Genomic DNA, 26,351 nt, shown 5'->3' on the forward strand with positions numbered 1-26,351 from the left:
AGGTTAGGAGCAAACCTGAGAGTGCATCTAATGGCCACTAGAGGGCACTAACGGCCTCTTGAAGCATTCCCACACCTTGACATTTGAAGCCAGGTCCTGAAATCTCAGTGAAGAACCAAGATAAAAAGAAGCCAAGTGTCTCAGGTGGAGTCCTCTTGAGATGCAGGTCTGGAACTTTCCCTGTTCAGTTTTACTCTGAGATGAGCCTTGCCAAATTACAAATTGAGGAAGGCTGTCTTGATCTCACTGGAGAGCTCCATCCGGGGCTTGTCCTGCAGAGGTAGAGGCCCCAAAGGTGATGGGGAGGAATATGCAGGCCCCCTGTGCTCCAGGTTGAGACAGTTGTTGGAGATCATGAGTCTACACAGCGGACCTAGGGTCTTGGTTTAACGGGCGTGGGTGGTGCCTGTGAGTAGGGTGCAAATGCATGAAGCGGCTCAGTGGGGGACGTTTCTGGACACAGAGCACTACCTGCTTTAGGGTTTCTCTTCCTGGATGGCTGATTCCTCGATGACCTACTGACCTGTCTCAGAAACCACTTATACTTCCCATATGGGACTTGAGCTATATGAATTTTCTCTTGCTGTTGTGACAAACTGCAGCAAACTTGGAAAGCTTAAGCCAGCTCAAATTCTTGTAATCCCGGCACTGAGAAGGCTGAAGCAGGAAAATTGAAAGTTGGAGTTGCACTTGAGCAATTTAGTGAGACCCTGTCTCAAAACAAACAAACAAAAAAAAAAAAGGAAAGAAAGAAATACACAAAGTACTGTAAAAACCAAACCGATTAAAGCGCCTGCAAGCATGTGCAGGGGTTAGGGTTCAATCCCCGGGCCTGCCATGCCGGCCCCGGCCCTGGGGCATACTGAGATGGCGATTGAGACTGGGTGTGGGGGCACGTGCCTGTAATTCCAGCTCTTGGGAGGCTGTAAACAGACGGATCACTACAAGTCCAATCTAGTAGTAAGACCCTGGACACCCTGTAGACCCTTCCCTAAAATGAAAAGAAAAAAAAAAAGCATTATGTTACAGCTCTATGCAGCAGAACCACAAAGTTTCTAGTGCATCTTGCTGCACTAAAATTAGGGCTTCTGCAGATCTGTTCTTTCCTGAGGCGCCAGGGCAGTCACCTCCTCACCTGCTGCTGCTGCTGGCTGCCAGCACTCCTCACCTCCAGGCACCTGCCTGTCTTCACAGCTGATAACATTTCGCCTCTGACTAGTCTTCCTATCTTAGCCCCTTCACTCCTGGATGAGACCTAACACCTGCCGCCTGCTACTTCAAGTAGGTGAGGTATATTTTGCCTCATGAGTTTTAGAGGGTTTGGTCCCTGGTCAGCCAGCTGCAGGGCAGTGACGGCAGGTGGATGGGTCAGGGCTGACGAGAGTTGCGCGTGGTATGGTGACCAGGAAGCACAGTGGCAAAAAGACCAGGGTGGCAACACACCCTTCCAGGCCATGCCTGTGGTGTCTGCTTCTCTGACCAAACCCCACTTCCTCAGGGCAAGTCATGAGGCCTTGTGAAGACATTCTCCACCTGAACCAGTCAAATCGTTCCTTGCCGGGGCTGGGAACGGATCTCACTTTCAGGGACTCACGTGATTCCTGGGCCCACTTGATGTTCCAGTATCATCTTGTCTCAAAAGCCATAACTTCACTGTCATTTGCAGCCTTTTTGCCATGCAAAGCTGCATATTCAGCAAAGCTGCATATTGACAGGTGCTGCAAATTAGGAACTGGATGTCATTGAGAGGCTCATTAAGCTGGCCACTGCCCCAGGAAATGGTCTTAGGGCTTGACCTTGCATATGTTGTCATTCTATAAGGTCAGGGGCACAGGGTAGACTTGTTGAGGACAGTTGGTGGCTATTTTCCTGGCTGCTCTGGGATTGCCCTACTGGCTTTTGCTGGTTCTTTCAGAGAAAGTCTGAAAAGTATTTTTTCTAGCCTAACAAGTGGCCTCAGTTAGTGCTCAGCTGAGTAGATTTAGTGGAAGCTACTCAGCACCCAGGAAGGCGTTGGCTTTATCTGGCTTACGACATTTCTAGAGCCCAACTTTTGTAGCCAGAGACGTGGCTCATGCTCCCCGGGGCTGTAATGACCGGCATGACAGCAGATTCCAGTCTCACTCAGAAGACCCTAGGCCCTGCCTACCCCACGAGAAGCAGAAATGCGGCGGTATAGCCAAGTCCACAGCTTGCAGGCCCCCCAGTTTCTACAGGTGGATGCCAGTCCTGTGTGGTGCAAGGGCAGGTAGGTGGGCTGGTGCCTGCCGTTAATCAGGCAGAAGGACTCGGGTAAGGATGGAGGATGCAAAGGCACCCTCACTGTCTCCCTGACTCCCTGAAGACGTTGTGCACATGGCCACCAAGTCACTCACTGGGCTGTCAGATGTCCCCTCCCTGCTTCCCTAAGGCACAAGGCATGCATGTTTGACAACCTCAACCCAGGTCCTTTGTCTTAACTGACCACTGTGCATTGTACTTTTTAACTAGCTTCTACTACAGCCTGTTCTCGTTACCATTAAGATTCCCACAAGGCAACTTCTGTCCTAAATGCACAGGAATGGGAGAAGTACACTGGTGGACGTCCGTGAGTTGGGCAAAGACCCTGTGGAGGGGAAGCAGAAGGCCTCCATTCACCCAAGGGGGGACGAAGGGGGTGCTTCTAGCTCACTGCCTGGGTTCAAATCCTGCTGTGTAGCCCGGGGCGAGTTTCTCTACCTCTCAGTGTTTTCTCATGCATAAATGGAGATGCTGATAACTGCTGTATCTGATAGGGTAGTTGTTAGGATTAATTGAGTTTAATATAAGTAAAATGCTTGGAACAGTGAACAGGACAGAGTAAATGCCATGTATGTGTTAGCTGCTGTTGCCATCATTATCATTATCATCATTATTCTTTTGCAATGTAGGCTGTTTTGGGGGTTCATAATCACATTTGTAAAACACAGAGCTGGAACCTTGGCCTTAAGGCCTCAGGGATATTATTTTGAGAAGGTGCATCTAATTATGAAGCTGCTTTTTACAAGGAGAGGTGGGAGCTACGTTCCTAGGTAACGTGTGTGAATTGATACTGATCTTTCAACCCTAAGTTCCCGGAGGAGACGCACATTTGGGGCACCAGGGCATCTAGCTCCCACTGGCTGCCAATCGTTGTGGGGTGCCTGGAAGGTCTTCCTACTCGACTTGGACAGAGGTTCAACTTTGTCTTTTTAACCCCAGAAACTGTATGGGAGATCAAAGAGAAATGAGGGAGAACAAGTTAGGAACTTGAAAATGAAGCGGTGGTAGCGTCAGGCCCTTGAGGGGCGTACTGTGGTCTGGGTTGCCTGGGCACCCTATGATGGCGGTTCTGGGACACATCACCACCTGAACTCACCACCACGTTTCCCTGCTTCTGGAGGTGAGCTGAGCAACAGGCTTCTCTGCAGGAGGCCTGACAGCTGGCGTGGGTGCCACTGTCCCTGGCTGATAACCAGGCTCTGTATGGATTGGGGGATTTCCCAGACTTGTCTTAAGTTCCCTCCTCTTCCTGAACCTCCATGGATCTCTTCCCTGTTTGTCCCTTTCAGGCACTGACAGGTCCTTATCTGGGCTGAGGTTCTAGTGGAGGGGAGCAGAGGAGGGTCAGGGGGACTATAATAGATGAACATGTGGCTGGTGCTGGTAGAAGGCTGACATGGTGTTGTCTCAAAGAAAGGTCACCTACAGGAAACTATTAAGAAGTAGTGGGTGCTAAACCAAAAATAGCCAGTGCTATTGGCAACAAGGACCCTGAAAAGGGAGAGAGATCCGAGAATCACAGAGAGATATAAAGGGAGAACAGAGTACTTACATGGTAGCAGGTGGATAGGGAGTGTTTTAGGAAGGTGACTTGGGGTCATTAAGAATGTTGCAGGTGGCCCTAAAAGGGATAGCATGGAGGAAAATTACTGGCTTGATGGGCAAGTACAGGATATACGAAGGTAGGAGGTGGGGCCGAGGAGAATGCAGGGAAGAAGGAAGGAGGAAAAGGGAGAGAAGAAAGGAGAAAGGAAGGTAGGAAGGAAGACAGGGAAGAGGGGAGGAAGGGAGGACAGAAAGGAAGGAGGAAGGGTAGGGGAGAGAAGATAAGGAAGAGAGGGAGGAAGGGGACAGAGGAGGAGGAATATATCCAGGCCCCAAGTGTCCTAAGTGTCTCCATCCTGTGTGTTTCCAGGGTAACATCTCAGTTCAGGCACTATGAGCCTTATGTTGTACATGAGGAAGGAGAGGCACTATAGGGCCAGGCAACTCGCCCAAGTCACACTGCCTGGGAGCAATAGATTCCAGCACTGGTGGAAACAATGCTGCAGTGGGGGAAGCCAAGAAAAGGGGTACTTTATGGGGTGAATCCTGCCCAGGCTCAGAGGGGCTAGTGGTCCCATGTGGAGAGAGAGCTGGGTCCAGCTCATCTGGGTGAGGGCAGTTGTGGGCACTTGAGCCTGCGCAAGCATTGTTCCAAAGGCAGTCCTGCTGCGCTAGAGAAGCTCTGGCTTCTGGTTTCCATCATGAGCACTTGGGGATGCCCCTCATGAGAGAGAACAAGACAGAAATGCATTCAGCTAGTATTATTTGTGTCTCTGGGCAGGTGGTTTAACACATCCCTTGGCCTTACTTTCCTCATCTGTGAAATGGAAAAATAATAAGACACACAAGATTCAGAGTAGCTTGGATCAGGTCGCACCCATCTATTATTTAGTTCCATGTTGAAATCAGAGTGGGTGGGGGCCGGGGAGGTGGCTCAGGGAAATAAGCGCTTCCCTGGCAAGTGCATGGGCCTGAGTTCAATCCCCGGTTCTGCCAAAAAAAAAAAAAAGAAATCAGTGCTGGTAGTCAATGAGTGCAATGATCAATTTTCAAGTTTCATCTTAGAACTTGATTCTTTTGAAGGCCATTTCCTTCAATACCATTCTCGTTCTCATGTTAAACCACACTGTCCTAACGGGGTCCTGTGGCTTTCTCCCTTCATTTCTGGGAAAACACTCTCTGAAGGGGAGGTAGACTGAAGGTACCTGTCCCCTGTCAGGTTCCCTTAGCGCCAGCTCCTGAAGCAGAAAGGAGACTGACCTTTCTCCTTTAATCAGAGAGGCCTGGTGTTGTGTCTTCCCAGAGGCTGTCTTCCCTCAACATCACCAAGAGGTTTGTGTGGCTCCCAGTGCAAGGCCAGGCCTTCTGGGCTGAAGATCTATGTGCTTTGTGATTAGGAGAAGGATTTAGTTCTTAATTTTTACTTATAGTCAGGATAAGATGTTTACTTTTTGAGAGAGGGAGAGTTTAAAAAAAATCACCGTTTCTTTAAGGACTATACTATTTGGCATGAAAGTCACACTAATTGAAGCTTGTTAAAAATACCCTAAATCTATAACTGTCTGCTCTGGTGTGCCTGCGTTTGGAAGGCTAATGATGATAATGACAATAATAGCTACATTTATTGGACGCCCAGCCTTGTCAAGGCAGCCAGTGTCTTGGGCTCCAGTTTTCAAACAGGAAAACTAAGGCTTGGGGAGAGCCAGTGCACTGCCCAGGGCCACAGGATCGGTAGCTAGTTGTGCTCCAGTTCCTGGCCTCTCCTGGGCTGACCCCTGTGCCTACTTCCCTTGACCATGTTGTCTCAGGAAAACTTGCTGTGACACAAAAATAGAAACTTCAACTTTGGTGCATGGGGGGAGGTACAGTTTTCTAATTTATAGCAGTACTCGAAGCAATGTTATTCAAAAATCAAGACATCTTGGTGATTTTTAAAATGCTGCATGTTCGGTCATCACTGTTCAACCAGAGGCTTGAGGGTGGAAGGGTTTGGGGCACGCTTTGCTTCTGAGAGACTCGAGCAGCTTGCCGTCTCTATCTTGCTCTCCCATCTTTAGCCCCTTCTCTCCCTTCCAATGTGACTTCCAAGGGGCTGGGGATATAGCTCAGTGGTATAAGCACCTGCCTGGCAAGTGCAAGGTCCTGAGTTCGATCCCTGGTACTGCCAATGTGACTTCCATTGGATCTTCTCCAGTGAGGCTGAGTTTTAGAAAGGGAAAGTATTCATGGATAGTGCCACTGAAAAGAAAGCAGGAGGTGCTGTGTAACACTATTTGGGGTGCACCAGGTTCCCACTCCTTGTGACAATTGCACACAGAGCTGTGGACATTTCCTGGTGTTTCCTGTGAGCCTGCAGCTACCAGGGCTTGTGGGAGCAGCCCTGTTACGGTTTGTGTCTAATTGTCCCCCCAAAGCCTCATACAGTCATGGGGCAGCTTCTAGAATTTGTGATTAATTCATGATCCAATGCTGGGATTATGGGAGTGAGTGCTGCACCCACCCTAGGGCAGATAGCCTGAATACAATGTAAGGAAGGGGGAGAGGCTTGCTAGCTGTTGCAGCTGCTGCTCCTCCCTTAGCTCTTTGCTGTTTTCTGCTGCCATGAGTGGCTGCTGTCTGCCACATGCCACCCTGCCTAGGAGCCAGTCCAGTGTGGACTGAAACCTCCAAAACTGTAAGCTAAATAAATCTTTCCTTCCATAATTTTAGGTCGGGTATTCTGTCCCAGCAACAAGGAAAAAGTAACTAAGACAAGTCCTAATAAACTAAGATGGGTCCCTGACCCCAGGCACATGCCATGGTGAAAGTTAGAGAGACCCCGCATCTCCTAGTAGTTGGAGAAGGACAGTCCTCGCCCCTCCTTGCCGGGCCTTCTCCCAGGGCTAGGGCAGCCTCCCTGGGCCTGGCCACTCTGCAGGGCAGAGAAAGGTGGAGCTGGCTGGGGGCCTGGCAGGCAGTGGCTTTCCACATCGCTCTTTTATGAACCCTGACCCTGGCATGGGCTGACAGCCCTTAGCCTCTCTAGGGCTGAGTTCACAGTGCGCACATTCCGGGCAGGGGTTCATTGCACCCCTAATCTGATGTATCTGCACCACATGTGCTGAGGAAAGGGACCCAAGACCTCCATGGACAGTCCAGGGAAAGTGCAAGCTCCCCATTCTACCACCTTGGACTTCGGGAGGGACAACTCTTGGGCTTGAGAGCCGAGACCTTTGTGTTTGGCCGTGAACTCTGTATTTAGTTGCCAGTATCTGAAGCCTGTGAGGCTGTTGCCAAAGGCCACAGGGAGGAATTCAGGGTGGTGGGTAGCATGTGCAGGGAGCCAGTCACTGTCCATCTGATTCCCTTGAACTCTCTCTGGCTGTCCTGTACTCGGCCTTCCCTTGGGTCAGGGCTGCTGTAATTGAAAGGTCACCTCTGAAACTTAGGTTGCTATTTTTTTTTTTTTAAATCTCCTGAGGACTGAACTCAAGGCCTTTGCATTGAACTACATATCCTGTCCTTTTTAAATTCTTTAAACTTTGAGACAGGCTCTAAGCCATTAAGTTGCCCAGGCCTGGTATGAATTTGCAATCCTTCTGCCTCAGTTTCCCAGACTACAGGCGTTACAAGTGTGTCTCTCCTGTGAGGGGGGGCCTTTAAGGGGTGCTGCGGTCATGAGGGCTCTACCCTCAAGAGTGGGAATGCTGTCATGGGAGTGAACCAGGGACTTGGTCAAGAGAGCACTCACTCACTCGCTCTCCACGTGAGGCCCTTCACCATGTCAGATGCAGAAAGAAGCCTCTCAGCAGTAGCTGCCACCTTGCTACTAGACTTTGCAGCCTCCATACTGTGAGGTGAACATTCCTTCTCTTTATGAATCACCTCATCTCAAATTTTGTTAGGAGGGAGATGGCTGCTGCCAGAATAGACCCCTGGCTGGTTCCTGGGTACAGGTTCCTCTCAGAAGAGAGCTGAGTGTGGCCTCCCACAGCAACCTGCTGCCTGACCCTTTTCTTAGTCCTCTCCTTAGCTGTGGTTTTATTTGATCTAAACTTGCTCCAGAACATTGGAAGCGATGGCCCTTCTTCCTCTCTGATTCTCTCCTCTTCACTGCAGTGGAGCCGTATCTCCTCCACATGTCCCACTGAACTCCAAGTCACTTTCCCTGTTCCCACAGAGACTGGAAGGATTTCCCATGCCCACCATGCACATTTTACCACCTTGGCGGCATCCAGTCATCATGAAAGGACAGTGAGGATACTACTGACTCTCATTGCTCCTTTCCTTATCTTCCTATATCCCTCACTTTGTTTTCAGAAAGAGTAAAGTGCTTACTTTGTAGAGTATGCCCACCATGTACCCACACAGAATTTTAGAAAGAAGGAAGGTTGAGCCAAGAAGGTAGGAAATCAAGATGGCAGGTGTGCTGTCCTTTGGGGGCAGTCAGAGGGTGGGTTGCTGAGGAGGTGCCAAGAATATCGCAATGGGTCATTGCCTCATCAGGTCCACTTTGTCCTTTTGAAGGCAGTTGTGGGCAGGGAGCTGTTTTTGTGGAAGGTGGCCTTGTGGGTGGTGTCCTGTACCTATAAATCTAGACCAAAGGAGAAGTCATTTCCTGAAGCAAAACTACAGGAAATGTTAAAAGAAAAAAATCCACAAATTCTGAATGGAGTAAGCATGGAAGAGGGTAGGGAGTGGTTCTGATTTAAATAGGGCCCCAGCGAAGACGAACCACTGACCTTCCATCACCATTTGGACCTTTCCATGAACACTTTGGGGCCTTTGTGTTAGAGCGTGGTACAGGTCAGGACACAGCCAAAGTACTGCTGTCCTCAAAGTAGTGTGGGTTCTCAGAATATGTCATTGCATTTCACATTCTTCTTTTGAGAATTGCCATAGTAGATGCTCCAGAATGTCAGATTTAAAAGGCAGTCCTGCAGTTCTGGGCTATGCAAGTACCCAGGTCTTTGCTGGAAATGCATGACATTCTGATCTCTCTAACTGCTTAATTGGATTTTATCAGAAATGTGTACATACAAAAACTTCCCCTGAAGGCTGAGAACCGTGCTGAGAAATTTCAGTGCAGAGTGCAATTAGCTGGAGAGAATTATCAGCATTGAGAAATAAAACTTCATAGGCCAGAGCATCCCAATTATGGTGACAGTGTCAGTTACCCACCCCTAATATCTGCGTATTATCCCATCATCTTGTCTGTTAATGAATACAGCCAAGACCATCCGTTCCCATTATTGCTCAATAATGGGCTATGGAGGTGGCGTATCTTTGCCTTTATTTTCGCTGGCACCTCCTAGCACTGAAGCACATTAAAGTAATAAAATTAGGCAGCAAGGCGTCCTCGTCACTCCCACTATGTTCCCGTAACCCCCACATTTACAACAGACTGAGACAGAAAAAAATATTCAGAGCAATTTAGGATGAGGCAACACTGGATATGTAAATCCTGTTTTATTGGGAGTGAGGGGCAGCAGTCTCCAGGTCACTAGTCATCCTGGGTTGAAACAATTTGGTGTTACAGCCACATGGGGACAATGTGCAACTGGAGCTCTCCTCACGGTCATCTAAGCTCATGGCTCGGTGGCCGTGTACCACACTGTCCCAGCCTCTGGCCAGATGTTTTGCTTGGTTGCAGAGACCTGAAGAAGCCTGTTAAGTTTACATTTTGATAGAGTCAGAAGACAAAAGTGATTTTTATTTTTGAAGCAACTTATTCTTTTAGCTCCTTTCTTCCTCCTCAAGAAGCAGCTGCCAAGATTCAGGAATTGATGAACAGCACAATTGCCAGGGAAGGCACTGGTTGGAGTTTGATGGCATTAAAGAGATGGAGTGAGGCAGGGCTATGTGATCTAATCTTTGTCCAGATGTCCTAATGGAAAGCTCGGCTGTTGGGGCTAATTGCAGATGCTGAGTTCTTTGTCAAGATACCCTACCTCGGAGCATGGCACACAGAGCTCAGCAGAGCTTTGGGTGTATTCAGCAGGAGTTATGACTGGATTCACAGAGTTAGAGAGACAAGGGGCAAGAGGAGAACAGTCACCCTGCTGTGCATAACTTACTTGAGGCTTCACTGTGCTTAGTGCAGCTATTATGAAAATAAGAGGGTTCAGAGCCTCAGGGCAAGTCAGGACTGGCCAAACTATGTGGCGGCAGTTTGTCCTTGTGCTTTCCTCTCCCCCTTCCTACTTTGCTCACTGGGCCGACTGACTGTGCCCCAACCTGCACTGGTGCGGAAAGGGCCATGCTGGCAGCAGAGCATAGCTCTGGTTCCAGGACAGAGCATGAGGAGGTGGCACAGCCTTCCAAAGGGCCATGAGAGGTGGGACACTGGGGCATCAGGGGCTAAGGGGCCAAGGCTGGACACACTTCAGGGTTCATTTGTGGCAGAGCTCTTCGACAACTTGGATGCCTGTGTTATAACTGTTCCCCTCCCCACCATTTGGGCTCCCCATGACTATGTTGACTCTACCTGCCGGAATTTTCAGACCTTCCCTGCCAAAGGCAGAAAGACAAATAAATGCTGGCTGCAGGGAAGAAGAGTGAGAGGGATAGCAGGGCTGTGAATCTCAGGCACAGACCTTAGGAGACTCCAAATACACTGATTGGGTCTGGTGGTGTCTTTTTATGGGAGTAAAGCCCAGCCATATCTCTGTGTTTACAGAGCTATTTATTAACTAGAGAGCCTCACAAGGCTTGTAGTCAATAGATTGTCCCTCTGGGGTTTCACCCAGCTCTGTCTCAGGAGAGATGTGGCAGCTTATGTTTTGCCTGATGTTCATCTAAGGTCATGCATCTCATTGTGTTCCCTGATCCAATCACCAGCATTACATACCTCGGACAAGCTTGTAGAGCATTCGGATTCCTGGGCCCCATGCAAGATCACCTGAATTTGACCTTATTTTTTTAAATTAATACTTGTACTACCTTTTCTTTTGAATTGAGGTAAAATTTATTTTCAACATAATCAAATCCTAAGACATTGTCCATGAAATATCCCTATATACTACCCCCAGATCAGATAGGGAACATGTACACAATCCAGAAGTTTTCTTTCTTTTCTAGACAATGCTCATCTTCTCAAAAATCTAAGTCACTTTCTCGTCACTGACACAAAGTACTCAACATCCACAGCTTTAAAGAATGGGAGATTTATTTTGGCTCACATTTCAGTCCATAGTCAGCTCCAAAGAAGAAAAGGCATGGTAGGGGGGTACGATGGGGGAAACCTGCTCCTGTTCTCCTATTATCTAGCCAGGGAGCTAAGAAAGGGAAGGGAGGAGGTGAGAAGGGAGACATGGATGCCAAGTTACCCCACCTCATAACAGCAAGTCAGCCATAGTGTCCCCATAATTCACATTCCAAAAGCTCCTGCATGCACAGGAAGCTCAGGGGGGACATCTAGATATAAGCTGTAACATTTAGTCCCTGGGTCAAAAAAGGCTCATGCATATCTCTTTATGCAAAATGCAGTGTTGTTGATCTCTAACAGTTGCCCAAGTTCTAGTAGTTACAGCATTACTGAAAAGTCTAAATCCCAGTTTCCTTTGAGACCTCTAAGCATTGTGGGGTCAATTTCCTAGGTGACCTTTCTTTTGCTGTGTGCTATGGGGCTTTTTTCTCAAAGTGGTCTTTCAATTTGCACCCTTGAACTTGTGAAAGGTAAAATTTTGCTGATTTCTCACACACACCTTCAAGGTATCTTTCCAAGAGTCTCCTGATATAAGTACTTGGCTTTACTGTGAAACAGCATGCAAGACAGTAAACCCTAAAGCTCTGTGTCCAACACCTAAGGCAAAGACATGAACTACAGAGACCTTGGGAAATAGCCTCTTCCCAACAGCATTACCAGTTGCAGCTGTCATGACATCTCTCTTGGGCTAGCTTTGCTAACTACCTGTGGCTTTCCTCAGACTTTCCAGTTTTCTGGCTTCTCTACCTTCCTGGACTCTATTGCACTTTTGGCTTTACTCTCATAGCTTCATGCATGGCCTTCTGAGAGTCATCTTGCCTTTTCTGGAATCTGGATAGAAGCTTTCATGACCCCCACAACTTTCACCTTCTGTATGTGTGTAACATACACCATGTAAATGATACCCAGGTCTGCTGCTAGCCCACAGAGTAGCCCCCTTAGATCATAGTTGCAGAGGCCTTTAAGCATTGTGAAACAGTTAATTCCCTAGGTGGCCTTTCTTTTGCTGTGTGCTATGGGGCTTTCTTTTCAAAGCACTTTCAACTTTGCACCCTTGAACATGTGAAAAGTGAAGTTTTGCTATTTTCTCATACACCTTCAAGGTATCTTTCCAAGATTCTCCTGATATAAAATACTTGGCTTCTTTTTAATGCTGATCTTCTCAGCAACCATGCTCTCCTCTATCAGAACATTACAGAAACTTATTTTCTAGGGAAAATGAAAACTTTAAAAATCACTCAGCTGTCTCATTTGCTCTTGATTTGCAATGTAAAGCTGGTTAAAAGCCCCCAACAGTACCCATTCCACAGCTTGAATGTTGAACTGCTCTGACATTTACTCTGCCAGATTAATTAATCCACTGCTCTTAATCTTAGTCTTCTGCAAAGTCTCAGAAAATGAGTAAAATGTAGACAAATATTCTTCCAAAGGATAGCACACATGGCCCAAAATTCAACTTTCAATGTAGTCTTTCTTTCCAATGGAAACCTGACTGTAAACTTTACTGTTTGCTTTTCTGTCAGAATTCTGGGCTTCTGAAATCTGACCAGAATCTTTCATCAAGCTCAGTTCACAGAATTTTAGGGGTTCGTTAGCTGGCATCTCCAAATCTTTCCAAATCCCCCAAGAGAACCAGTTTCAAAGGCTCTGAACCACGTGGTCAGGTAGCCGTCACTCTGCTTCTCTAGCACCGAGATCTATCTTAGCCACTTTCTCGTTACTGGGACACAGTACCTGTCACCCATGACTTACATGAGGAGAGGTTTATTTTGGTTCATGTTTCAGTTCATAGTTGGCTGGATCCCAGGAAGAAACAGCATGGCTGAGGGGTTGGTGAAGCAAAAGCTTCTTCCTTCATGGTGGCCTGAGAGCAGAGAGAAAAAGAAATGGGAATGAAGATATCCCTTCTAGGTCATGTGCCCAGTGATCTGCCTCTTCTGACTGGACTCTCCTAGCAGCAAGTCGCCTATAGCATTCCCACAATCCATTGATCTTCCAAAGGCCCCACTCATGAAAACATGAGGCTTTGGGGGGTCATCTAGATCTAAACTGTTACACCAGGGCAGCAGCTCTTCTGACTTCCATAATCACAGAGGAATGACCATTTGTTTATACTCCAGTTACAATGAGTTATACAGGATTTTTGAATCTGTTTTCAGGCTCTTAAGATTATGTAGGTACAATGCATCCACACCATTGCTAATAGCGGTAGCTGATTCTTTTCCATTGTAATATTCTACTGCTTGAATATACCATGTGTGATTAGTCATTCTACTGTGAGGGTCTCTGGGTTGCTTTCAGGTTTAGGACAGGATAGTAAAGTTGCTAAGATTATTTGGGCATGCATCGTGTGGTGCCCATAAGCACTCATTTCTGTTAGGAGTGGACTTGCCGTGTCATAGAATAAATGTATGTTTAACTTTGTATAGAGCCACTGAATAGTTCCCCAAGTAGCTTTACTGATTTTCACTCTTTTTAGCAGTAAATAGAAATGCCAGTTGCTCTGCATTCTCGCCTATCCTTGGTACTGTCAGACTTTTTAATTAGAGCCATTTTGATGAGTGCATTGTGGCGTTTCCTCATGGCTTCAGCTTGCGTTGCTTTGGTGCCTACTTATGTTGAGAACTTTTTCATGTACTTACTGGTTGCTTGGATTTCCTCTTTGGGGATTAAGTCTTTTAAGACTTAGTTGTCTCTTAATTATCCCCTTCAGTTTTAGGAACAGCCATTACGGGATTTTGTCTTTTCATTTATTAATAACCTGCCAAGGTGACTTACGAACATGAAAGTCAGAGAATCCCCTGTAGTGTACTCTTCATGCTGCCTAGTTTTCTTCAGCCGTCTTTTCCTTTCACTTTCCAAATAGCAGTTCACTTTCTTCTCCATATCCTTCTCTTATTCTGTAGTATAGCACTGCTTTCTTCCCCACTTTCTTTTGATTGTATGTGGCAGAAATGGACCTCGAGGACTATACCCCCAATGACTCAGTCTTCTTTCATTAGGTCTCTGTGTACTTCTTCAAGTTCCGTGTAGCCTCTTAGCTTTGCCGCCTCTGGGTCCAGGCTTCCAGCCACGAAGCTCTGGGAGACACACCACGTCCACATCACAGCAGGTTGTGAGGATGCGTCCAAGCCACCCCTTTGCCTTTGGGCAGCATGTTATTAGGCATGTGACCTTGTCAGAGATCAGGGTATGGGGAGACAGGAGAAGGTAAAGGAAGATGTTGCAATTTTCTTAGTTAACTTTATCCCATCACCCATTGTACTAGGAATTGCAAATCTCCAGATATCTCTCCTGTCATCCCCCACACCTACCTTTCAACTCTGCAACAAGTCCTAGGAATGGAGGACAATTGTCTAGAATGTTCCTGTATGTATGTTTTGAGTATAAGTGGGTGAGATCCACTTAGGGGAAGTGAGAAAGAACTATTTTACATCATGGCTATCCAGCTTTTTGGCTTGTCAGGGACCTATTGAGTGTTATGTAACATATTTGGGCATTATATCAAATATTTAATATAACTAGCAGCTTCTATTATTTTTACATTTTTAGCTTATTAGATTTTACTAAATGATATAACAATCTTAAAATTAACAAATAAGAATACTTCCATGGCTGCTTACTAAATACCTGTCTTTGCAGGCACACATAAGTGCAGGCAGGTTGAAATACTATTGCCATCTTCCTTGCCAAGTTGCGCAAGCTCTCAGAAGGTGATACACAAGGGCTTTGAGTTTGCACTGGGCTAACCGTGTGTGGCATGCATAGAAAACAGAGTTCAAACTCCCTGCACCCCATTACACTGTGTTTCGCTATTGCCTGAATAGTCTGAGTTCTACCACTGCACATCAGGCATGAAAAATATCACCAAAATTGCAAAATAATGTCAGAGCCAGGCGTGGTGACATTCATGACCCCAGCACTCAGGAGGACTGTGATCTTGTGGGGTTGCATTACTAGCTCTCTCGAGCTGCATGCCTGGATGCCAGCAGTGGTGTCATGCACATGAGAGACGCAGGTATTTCGTGTCTTGTTTTTGTATAACCACCTGAATCAGAAGAGGGGTGAGGGCCGGGGAGATGGCTCAGTAGAATAAGGGCTTCCCTGGCAAGCACAAGGGCCCGAGTTCAATCCCTGGTTCCAGAAAAAAAAAAAAAAAGAGGAGAGAGAAAAACTTTATGGGGCCAAGGATGTCAGAACTCATGGGAGCTGAACCCCTGTGAGCCAGCACAGTAGAGACTGCTAGAGATGGTGAGTCAGTGGAAGAGTCAGTCGGTCAGTTTTGAAACAAGATGGGGATCAAGAGCTAAAGGGAAGGGGCTGGGGAGATGGCTCAGTAGAATAAGCCCTTCCCTGGCAAGCACAAGGGCCTGAGTTCAATCCCTGGTTCCACAAGGAGGAAAAAAAAAAAAAAAAAAAAAAAAAACTAGAGGGAGAGAAAAGGGATAACTTTCTTTTTGGCCTTGGTAATTAAGAGAGTTCCCTCTATTTTTCTTTCTTTCTTTTGAGATAAGTTCTGCTATTTACTTCAGTCTGGCCATGAGCTTACTACATAGTCCAGGCTGGCCTGAAAACTCACAGCAATCTTCCTGCTTCAGCCTCCCAAGTCCTGGGATTACAGGTGTGCCCCATCCCATCCAGCCAGAGTTCCCTCTTGCCACTTTCCCTCTGAACTTCTGCTCAGAGGTCCCACATAGCAGGAAGTGGTTAGCTGGTAGGTAAGGAAGGAAAGGGAAAGGCCCCACGTGGAGTGTGTGTGTGTGTGTGTGTATATATATATATATATATATATATATATATATATATATATATGAGTGCATGTGTGCATGTGTGTGTGTCCTCCCCCTCCTCCACAACCACCTCCAACCTGGCGTGTATGCTAAGCTAAATGGCCCCAGAAGGCTACTTACAGTACTCTTACCATTCATAAAGATTTGTAATGATTTTGTGTGTGTGTTGTGGTGTCTGGCATCTGTAACTGTAGGGCTGGCTCTGATAAGGATCTCTTTTTCCATTTGTAGGCTGGCTATGATGGTGAGAGCATTGGAAACTGTCCATTTTCTCAGCGTCTCTTTATGATTCTTTGGCTAAAGGGTGTTATATTTAATGTCACAACAGTGGATCTGAAAAGGTAAGACAAGGCTTTAGCAGTGTTGAAACAACTGGATATAGTTCCCTACATACACCTACACGTGCACGTGTGCATACATGTACACACATATATAGACCCCATAGGGCCTACGGGGACAGTGTCATGGGCATATCTAATGGTCAGGAGGCTGAAGTGAAGCTTCATTTTGGGCCAAACAGTGACCTCATAGAAGCGGATGTCTTGTAGTCAGGGGAAGGAGGAGGAGGAGGAGTTGGTGGCCATAAGGACCTGCTGTCCTCAGGAACCTTTCAAAAGGAACCTTTCAAAAGCCCATCCAAGCATTGTTTCTGGCTCATAACACGGTGAGAGTTAACATTTTCACCTCTATATGCACAAGAGGAGCCATAAAAACATGAATCCAACTCACAACTTGTTAAATCCCATCTTCACTTTTATCACAAGTAAGCCCTTCTACAAACCCACAATCTACTTTGAAATTCTCAAGGGTTATGGCTGTATGGGGGAGAACACTGCCAAGCCTTGGGATCGAATGCAAGTCCTCAAGGCCGCCCACAAAGGCTGCTGTCCATTCCTACCCAGGAAACCCTCAGACCTGCAAAACCTGGCTCCTGGAACAAACCCACCTTTTATGACTTTTGATGGTGAAGTCCAGACGGATGTGAATAAGATCGAGGAGTTCTTAGAGGAGAAGTTAGCACCCCCCAGGTAGGCCTTCTATTGCCAGAGGGTAGAATGTGGTGGGGACCTTCCGCTCCAATAACAGACCATTTGTTCTGAGGCTCTTGACTATGTGCTTAGTTTCCTGAGGCCTCAGTGCTTTCTGCCTTTGTTATCCCCTGTGATGTGCCACAAGAAACCAAGGCCAGCCTAGAAGTCTTGTAGAGGGTGGTCTGGACTTCCCTGCCCTGTACCTGTGGGCAGGAAGCTAGGGTGGGATGGCCCCGGGGTCAGCACCTCACAGGTGTGCTCTTGGAAGGTCAGGCTGCATGTCAGCATGAGGCCTCATGGAGTGTGGGACCCAGAAGGCCCCTTCTAAGCCATCACCTTCATTAAACTGTTACACCAGTTTACAACCCAGTGTCCTGGGCCCCAGGCCAGGTCATCAATAAAATAAAATTTCTCCATCCAAAGTAGTTCTCCTAAGCCACACTGCTTCCCAACTTTGAAGAATAAAGAACAGGAAAATACTCAAGAAGAGGTTTTCATTTTTACATCCACCCAGAGAAATATAGTTTTCTCCATGATAGTGTCCTCACTCAAATGCTGCTTACCTGTGATCCTCTAATTTTGGACTTTTCAAGGTACCCTAAGCTGGGGACCCAACACCCTGAATCCAACTCTGCAGGAAATGATGTGTTCGCCAAATTCTCAGCATTCATCAAAAACACCAAGAAGGATGCAAATGAGAGTGAGTACCTCCCACCTCCCAGTTTTCTGTGTCTAGGGCAGTTTAGAGTAGAGATGTGAACCAAGAAAGAAGGAAAAAAGGAATTTCAGTTGTGTCCTCTGCACCTGACTTTGAGACACCATGCCCTTCTAAAAGTCGGGAATCCAGAAAACAACACTTAGGGAAAATACTCATCGCTGAGCTGGTTCCAGATGTGCCTCAAGAGATTTTAAAATGCTTTGGCCATGCTAATCTCATTTTAAGCTTCCATAAATATTTTTTGAAGTAGCAAAGGGCTAGAGGTGTTACATAGGCAGCGGAGCAAGCCTCCTGGAAGTGAGTCCTTACTCAGAGCTGTAGGGGCAGGCTTGCCGGTGGGTGGCCCATCTTAGGATGGAAGGATGAGCCCTCGGTCCTTGCTTCACTGTGAGGGAGAGGTACACTAACCGGCACCACTGATCTTCTTGCCTTTCTGTGTTAGTTTATGAAAAGAACCTGTTACGGGCCCTGAAGAAGCTGGATAATTACTTAAACAGCCCCTTGCCTGATGAAATAGATGCCAACAGCACAGAGGATGTCACTGTTTCTGGCAGGAAGTTCTTGGATGGAGATGAGCTCACGCTGGCTGACTGTAACCTCTTACCCAAGCTGCACATTATTAAGGTTGGTCTTTCTTCCTGACCTGTGCTGAATGCATGACTGAGGCTTTGTTTTATTTCCCTTTCGAATTAAAAGCTGGCTCATTTCTGTTTGAGGCAGTCAAGTCGCAAGGGTCATATACGTGGCATGACGGCTCCAGAAGTTCTCTCGAAACATCTGTACACCTGCCCCATCCCTGTCCTCACTGCTCTTTTCCTCAGCCTGACCTCAAGATCTTTGAGGAAAGTTACATGAAAGCAACTTGAGGAAATTCACAGGTTTCCATGGAACCTTTGAGGCTTGAGGTGATGCGGGGGTTTGAGTTTATTAAAATGAGGACTCAGTCTATTGTTGAGAACTGTGAAGATAAACATCACCCTTTCCAGGGATGGCATTTGCAGGCAGTTGGCCAGCATTGTTTTCCAACAGTGTTCAGCCTCTTTATCACATACAGGCATCAATTGTTACTGTCATGGTCACAACTGCAAGGTCCTTGGAGCCTTAGCAAACACAGGAAGACACCTATGCCTTGTCCTCTGGTATCTTGATTATTAAAACCCAACCAAGTTTTGTGAGCTACATCCTTGGTATAAGATCTGGTGTGACAGGAGAGACACAGGAAGATACAAATTAAGGACCAGGTGTTCTGATGGCACTTGCTTGGTCTTCCAAATATTACACATTAGTATCTGCTTAGCCTCATTCCTTCAGTGTGGCACGGTTCACAGTAGCCCTGATGAAGGACCCATCTAGATATTCATCAACAGGAGAATGAGCAACAAAATTGTGCTGTGTATAGCCAATGAGTATTATTTAACCACAAGGAAGAGCAAAATTGTGTTATGTACAGGAAAATGGATGGAGATTATCATATTAAGCAAAATAAGCCAGACTTAGAAAGAAGCATCATATTTTCTCCTTTACATGTGGAATCTGAAAAAGATAATATGAAAGTAGAAGGGAGAAAACTTTTAGAAAATAAGAAGGGAATAGGGAAAAGGAGACAGAAGTAGAAAGCAAATGTGGGAAACGTGAGACCAAAATGTATTATACAAATTGAAACCTAAGATAAAATTAACAGCCATTGATAAACATATATTTTTTAAAAAAAGTTCCACGTCATGCTCACAGTCTGTGGTGTTGTTACTCCTACTTATCAGCCTCTCCTGGCTACTCGCTGTTGCTGTCTTGCATTTCTCTTCCTGGGTCTCTACACTCCTCCTTCTTCCCCTCTCTGCCCCTGCCTCTTTTTTTCTGTCTTCCCTGTCGTGCTTGACAGATGCCAATGAAAACGCAAGCCCTCAGGATGTTGCTGACATCCAAGATTTAATGAAAACCTCTCAGCTTCTCAAAATCTGCTGGATTTGGGGGCCATTTTGCAGCAGGATATTTATGTCACAGTGTTTCAGTTTAGTCTCTTTCCTTGGGTGCTTTGGTCACTGCCGTGAGCAGTGGAGCATTGTGGAGGTGCATGGAGGTGGAGTACCAGCAACAGCGATGTCCTAGCTATGTAGCACTGCCTGCCTCTTGTTTAGCTCCTATAAAGAAGTCTCCTGCAATTCAATAGAAAGCATAAGTTTCACAGTAAAATAAAGCACTCCATGCCCCTCCCCCAATATAAGACCAAGCAGCATAACCTTCAAAGCCCTTTAGTGCCCCAGCTACCTAACAGCCTCGTGGTCATCAGGATGGGGTGCGTCCGAGGGAACTGTGGTAAAGAATGAAAGAGCGAACGGAGCTATAATTTCTTCTTCCTGAAACTCATGGGAAAGCAGTATAAAAATAGAACATTAAGCTGGGGAGATATCTCAGTGGCTTAAGCAACTGCCTGGCAAGCATGAGGACCTAAGTTTGATCCCTGGTACAAAAAAACAAAAAAAAACCCATGAGTTTCATCATTCATAGAAGTAAAGGCAAATGACAGATCAACAACCTGATTGACTGAGAAATGGCATCCAGTGTGAATTGTCACAGTTCTGGAGCACCTTTCTTTATATAAAGTGTGTAGTTCTCAAAAAGTAAATAATGCAATCTTGAAATGCTCAACCCAGACTTTATTATTTGGGGGCTGGGACATGCAGTGGGCTATGACAGGATAAGGACACATCCCCTAGAGATACTTTCTAGTTGGGATCTTTAGAGAGAGAATTGGGGAGGCCACAGAGGTGCTGTCTTTATACTCCATGATGCAGTCCCTCTTCTAATGGTGTAAGGGGACAGGGTGTGTGAAAAGAAGGGAAGTGACATTTGGCCTCATGGCAGCGGAACAGGGCCCAGGACCAAGCTTCCTCCCAGTTGAAAGACCGTGCACTGCCCAAGTTTCATTTCTAGCCCTGGTCATCTGCCTGATCTGTGGGCCTTGGAGTGGAGGGTGCCTGGACCGCAACCTGCCCCTACCCTTACCTGAGTGTGTCCCTAGGGCAGGGCAGTGTCTGGTGGATGAGTGCTTCAGTGTTAGGCTCTCGCTCTCCCGCTCTCCCCCCCTCCCCCCTCTATATCTTTTGTTGTGTTGCTTGGGATAAAATTTCAGGCCTATTTATGATAGGCAAGTGTTCTACCACCGATCCACATTTCTGACCCTTTCACACTATTTGTAAAGCAAATGATAAGGCCAAATGTGTCTTCTTTATTAAAAAATTATTAACCAGAAAAAAGCAGAGTAGTTCCTCTGTGTACATAGATAGGTAAGAGGAAGATGGGAGGAGAAAAAAGGATAGACAAGAAAAGGAAGAAACACAAAAAAGTAAATGAGAAGTACACCTGTGGTGCAGCAGCCCTGTTCCAGTACATTATAGAACATGCTAGAGTTTTCTGTAACCTCAGAAAATGAAAGAGAAAGTGGGCTTTTTTCAGAAAAAAAATCTCAAACACAAATACAAGGTTTTGTCAAGCTTAGTGCTACAAAGGAGTAGAGATCAGACTGGCAGAGCTTAAGAAAAATACAAGTAAAGACAAATGAAGTAACTGCAAAAACTAAAGTTCTCCTAGAAATAACAAGAAACAGAAAAAAAGATGGAGAAATCAGTCAGGGATTTGGTGGTGAGGTCTGAAAAGAATCCTCTAAAATAGAGAAGAACAGAAGAGGCAATTAAAAAGATTCCAGGAAACAGAACAGAGAAGGGAAAAAAAAATTTTAAAGGAAGTTCAAAAGGAAAAATTATTTTAATAAAGAAGGATCTGAACCTCTGCTTTAATTGACATAACATGTTTAGGGACAGTTAGCAATTAAGATACATTTGATACTTCATTGAGCTTTGAGAGTTAAAAAAATCCTTTGGGCGTTGGATTAGCCCATTTTCCATTACTGTAAGGAAATACTTGAGGCTGGGTAATAGATGAGAAAAAGAAGTTTATTTCACCACAGATGGGGAGGGCCAAGGTCATGGTATGGCATTGGCTTACCCCTCATGGCAGATGGCATTCCAGGGGTGGCAGCGGGTGTGGGAGAGAACCAGGGCAGGAAGCCAGTGAGCAGAATGCGGCCAATCCTGCTCTTCTATATCTACCTTCTTGAGAGAATAAACTTGGTTACCTGGCTCTCCTCTAAGGGCAGTGCCCTCAGTGACCTCCCGCTAGGCCTTGCTTTCCTAAGGTCCCTCCACTGAGGTCCATGCTTCTGACAAAGCAATTTTTGTTTTTTATATTTAAGACAGGCTGTACAGGGTGTACATGGTCTCACTGTGCAGATCAGACTCGTAGTGATCCTCCTGTTTACAGCCTCCCAAGTGCTGGGATTATTGGCGCACGCCACCACGCCCAATCTCAATTGCTGTTTTAGCAAGCCCCAGGGACGGGACCAGCATGGCAGGCCCAGGGATCAAATTCTGGCCCCTGTAAGTACCTAAGTAGGCACTTTAATCCACTGAGCTATTTGGTTGGCCCAGACATAGGAATTTTGGAGGGACACATTCAGTGCACAGCAAAACCACAGAAATCCAGACAATAATCATCATAGCAACAGTTATAATAATATTAAGTTGTAAAACCACCTGCAAAGGGAATTTATTCAAACTGGCCTTAGATATCTTCATAAGATTAAAATTCATAAAACTGGTTAATATCTACAGAGAATTACAGCAAGGGATATGTGATATAACAGTTTTACATGTTCACAAACTGTAGCCTCTACTGAGACACCTAGTCAGCACTCACTTGCCAAGTTAAAAAATAAGATTGCTAGTCCAGGCGTGGTGGCATACACCTGTAATCCCAGCAGTAGGGAGGCAGAAAACAGGAGGATCATTATGAGTCTGGGCTACATAATGAGTCCCTGCACCAAAAAAAAAAAAAAAAAAAAAAAAAATCAGATTGCTGTATGATGAAACATTAAGATGGTAATCGAAATAAGAATCTTGGACTGGGGAAACCACATTTTATAAAAGGACAAGTGATGAACGGAGAACTTATTTATGTCTAATTTAGTATTAAGACCAAATATTATAGGACTAGGAAAGCATTGGAAGATGAGGTATGATCCAAAAATACTGTGTGTTTTAAGTAAAAGGAAATTATGACAGCAAGCGGCAGTGCCATGTGTCTCCTTCAGAACCCTTGCCCTCCCCTGGAACACACTTGCCCCCTTTTCTGAAGCAATTCTGGCAGTGATATAGTATAAAAACAAGATTCCCTCTAGAAAGGGAATGTACTTAACAGATGTATGTACTAAGCAATGGTGAAATGAAAAGAGAGACAAAAGCTATCAAGGCAAATATAGACAAAGGGTCCCCGTCAGTAAGTTGGAATTTAGATTAAAAACTTAAGCCCTTCAAAGATTTTATAGAAGTCCTATGGCCCTAATTCGCTGCCAGCCTGCATTAGTGGCTGCCATCCTCCCCAAATCCCGAGAAACGAGCCCAGAAGATGTAACTTGTGGTGAATCCAGAGCTCCCTTCGTGCAGACGTGGCAGGGAGAGGGAGACCGGAGGTGACAGAGCAGAACCGATGTTGTAGCCCTGGGTCCCTGGTACAGATTTAATTGTGTCTCCCTGCACGCCAAATTTGAAGGTGGAGGTCCTAACCCTGTACCCCAGAGCGTGACATCGTTTGAAGACAAGGTCTTTGCACATGCAGACAGCTATGAAGAAGTGCAAAAGGGGGAGTTTGAAATCAGGTGTTCCTGCTGGGAGAGCACCTTGTAGGCCCGGCTGAGCTTATGCAAACTAAGGAGCCATGAGGAGCAAGGAGCAAGGAGAGGGCTGGACAGATCCCTCCTGGGTGCTTCCAGGGCCCTGCGGACACTTTGAGTTTGAAGTTCTGGCTGTGGGGACTTTGACAGTCTACTTTTCTGTTGTTTTAAGCCATCTTGTTTGTGATGCTTGGCTCTGGCAGCCTGAGCAAACTGATACAGTCATGTACTCTCCTCTGGGACTAATTCCTGACTGCTCCTTCTGCCTCTCACACCCGCAGGGGTCCTTATGAAGCACACTCTCAGTCCCCCTTTCCTTACCACCACTGTCTCCACCTGGGTAAGCCTTGTGTCTGTCTTGCTCACAAGTTTGTCCTTCTATGGGGGAGGGAGGCCCAGAATCAAATGAGTGCAGAGCGGTAGGATGATGAAGTCTGCAGGAATAGTGTGCACAGACACCAGGGCTGGGGGAGGTGAGGCTCAGCAAGCAGGACATAGGACCCTTCACAGCAATCCCCCTACAAGCACACTGAAGATGCATTGTGCATCTTTTTTTTTTTTTTTTTTTTTGAACTGGGGATTGAACTCAGGCCCTTGAGCTTGCCAGGCAAGTGCTTATTCTACTGAGCCATCTCCCTGGGCCCACATTGTGCATCTTTATGCACTGGGTACATAGCAGCATTAAAGACAACTGCACAAAAAGAAAACTGCAGGAAACACAGGCAGAGGACAGCACAGCTGTGCCGGCGAGACCCAAGGATCATCTGGGCAACTTGGTGGGCAGGACTGCATGGAGCTATAGTTTTGAGTCTATTTCTTTATCACTTTTTTCTGTCCCCATGATGTTCATTATGCAAAGTCAAAATGTCACCATGGGTAGCCAGATGACCGTAAGATGACATCAGGGTTGAGCTGTGTGCCTCAAAAGAATGGATTGCTTGATATGCTTGCCTCCATCAGAGGGTTTTACCTTTGCTGATCGTTTCCTCTTCATTTTCAGATTGTGGCCAAGAAATACAGAGATTTTGAATTTCCTCCTGAAATGACTGGCATCTGGAGATACTTGGACAACGCTTATGCCCGGGATGAGTTCACAAACACCTGTCCTGCCGACCGGGAGATCGAGCATGCATATTCAGATGTGGCCAAAAGGATGAAGTGAAGCCCGAGTCCTCCTCATTGGACTTCTCAGTTAAATGAGCTGGGCTTCAGGAAGAGTAATACATTCTATGCATCTCCTCCCAAGCCAACCATCTTTTGCAAAATAATGCTAATAGCATGAATTGTTAAACTCCAAATGATACATGGCCTAGTAGTTTGGCAACTCAGCCAGTGTCTGTTGTCATGCACACCAATTACCTACTGTATGTAAATTAAGTTTTTGGCATTCATCAGCATCATAGTCTGATGTGCAGGGCATGTGTTTGGTAGTTTAAGTTTCAAAGCCAATTAGGTTTGGGTTTCATTCCTTCCAGTTTGAAAAATGTAGTCTGTCTTCGATAGTTTTCATAATCACACATAGTCCGTTTTCTCCTCTTAAATATTAGCTTAATATTTTTCCAAATTTAAATACTACTTTTTAGTATATGTGTTGCCAAAGCGAGCACAAAACACTATTTTTTAAAAAATGATACATGCCTGTATCATTATCAGAGAGATAAGAAAGTAGAAAAAAAAAAATCACCTAAAATTTTATCCCACTTGGGCTCTGATGATTGGCTTATAAACATCTTCCAAATCTTCCACCCTTTGTGCACAAGCAGTTATACTTTGCCAATTTTGTTCATCCATCTGGATGTTCTATTTTTTTTTTTTTTTAAAGACTGGTAAGGGGAACTCTTGGTAGTGCCTTAATATCCATCCACAGAGGACCTAAAGCAAAGAAAAATGTGCAGCCCTACATGGCTAGAGGTTACTTTCGATCAGGTTCGAAAGAGGTGGGGGTGTGTAGAGTACACAGAGCCTTGGGGACCAGCAGGAGCCCCTGTGGTCAAGCCAGCTACCTGGCCGCCTCCAGGATACCTCTGCCTCTGGCTCCAACCAAGGCCATGGAGGAGGGGTGCCTCTGTGCCTTTGGTCCCAGCTTGCTCTCTGCAGTCTTCTCTTTTCCCTCCCCTCTCATGGAGTCTGTGCCTCCAGCTGGGACCCCTCATAGCACTTGTGACTCAGAGGTTCCCCCTGGCCCACCCTGAAATGTGAGCCATGCACTCTTCGGTTCTTTCTCATGGCTGTACTCGCTAAGGTCGCGCCATGCTCTTCCTCCGTGCAGATCATGCTGATGATGTTGATGATACTGTGGGGCTTGCCCAGGCATTACTGCTGCTTTGCTTCTTTATCTTGTTTAGTGGTCAGGCTGGAAAAACCCAGGGAGATTAAGTTCAGGGTGACCATCTTGGGCAGTTCTGGTAAATGGTCCCATGAGGGCGGAAGTGGAAAAGATTGACTCAGAAGAGTTTCTGGTCTCTCTGTGGCTTTTCTTCCCCCAACCTTGTCACCCACCTGCATCACAGCTGTGTGTGGGGGCCAGGTGCTGGGCTCCAATCCCAGGCCTGAAGACGAGGAGAGGCTGCTTAGACACTCACAGACTGGTCCTTGACATTCACAGGCATCTCACAGAAAACCTCCTTCCGGTGGGGTGGTTGAAGCTAAAATGCCATTCTCTGTGCACTCATCTATAACACGGAAGATTCATTGGAAAGGGAGTAGAACACATTAACACCAGCAGCCCTGGAGTTTGGCGAGAATGCCTCGTGAAGACACAAAGTCTTTAGCATGGTGCCCGCTTCTTTCCCTGCTTCCTGGATGCTACGGGTGCATGGCAGCAGCCTGCTGTCTGCCAGCTGCGGGTTTGATGGTGTCTGTTGCATCTCACTGGGGCCACATTGTGGTGCATCTGTTTGAGAGTCAGATTTTTAAATCTCAGTTTATAATGTTACACATAAACTTCGCAAATGAATAGACTACCAGATGTTACTAGTGCTAACTTTATCTTTTTAGATGTTAAAATGATCGGAAACCCTGTGTGCCTTACAAATTAAACAAATTATGAGAACATGTAAGTGGAAGCAATCTCACT

At 46.1% G+C, this 26,351-nt stretch overlaps 1 protein-coding gene across 1 annotated transcript in view; it reads left to right on the forward strand.

Annotated features, from left to right (window-relative positions):
* Positions 1 to 24,909, forward strand: part of Clic6 (chloride intracellular channel 6) — a 42,073-nt gene extending 17,164 nt beyond the window's left edge. The window contains exons 2-6 of the mRNA XM_004634390.2: positions 16,033 to 16,142; positions 16,704 to 16,829; positions 17,426 to 17,532; positions 17,993 to 18,174; positions 24,276 to 24,909. Of these exons, the coding sequence (XP_004634447.1) occupies positions 16,033 to 16,142; positions 16,704 to 16,829; positions 17,426 to 17,532; positions 17,993 to 18,174; positions 24,276 to 24,437 (687 nt within the window). The 3' untranslated portion in view covers positions 24,438 to 24,909. The remainder of the gene's footprint in view (positions 1 to 16,032; positions 16,143 to 16,703; positions 16,830 to 17,425; positions 17,533 to 17,992; positions 18,175 to 24,275) is intronic.
* The last annotated feature ends 1,442 nt before the right edge of the window (positions 24,910 to 26,351 follow it).

Source organism: Octodon degus, unplaced genomic scaffold (genome assembly GCF_000260255.1).
Source record: "Octodon degus isolate 3935 unplaced genomic scaffold, OctDeg1.0 scaffold00061, whole genome shotgun sequence".
Lineage (NCBI taxonomy): Eukaryota > Metazoa > Chordata > Mammalia > Rodentia > Octodontidae > Octodon > Octodon degus.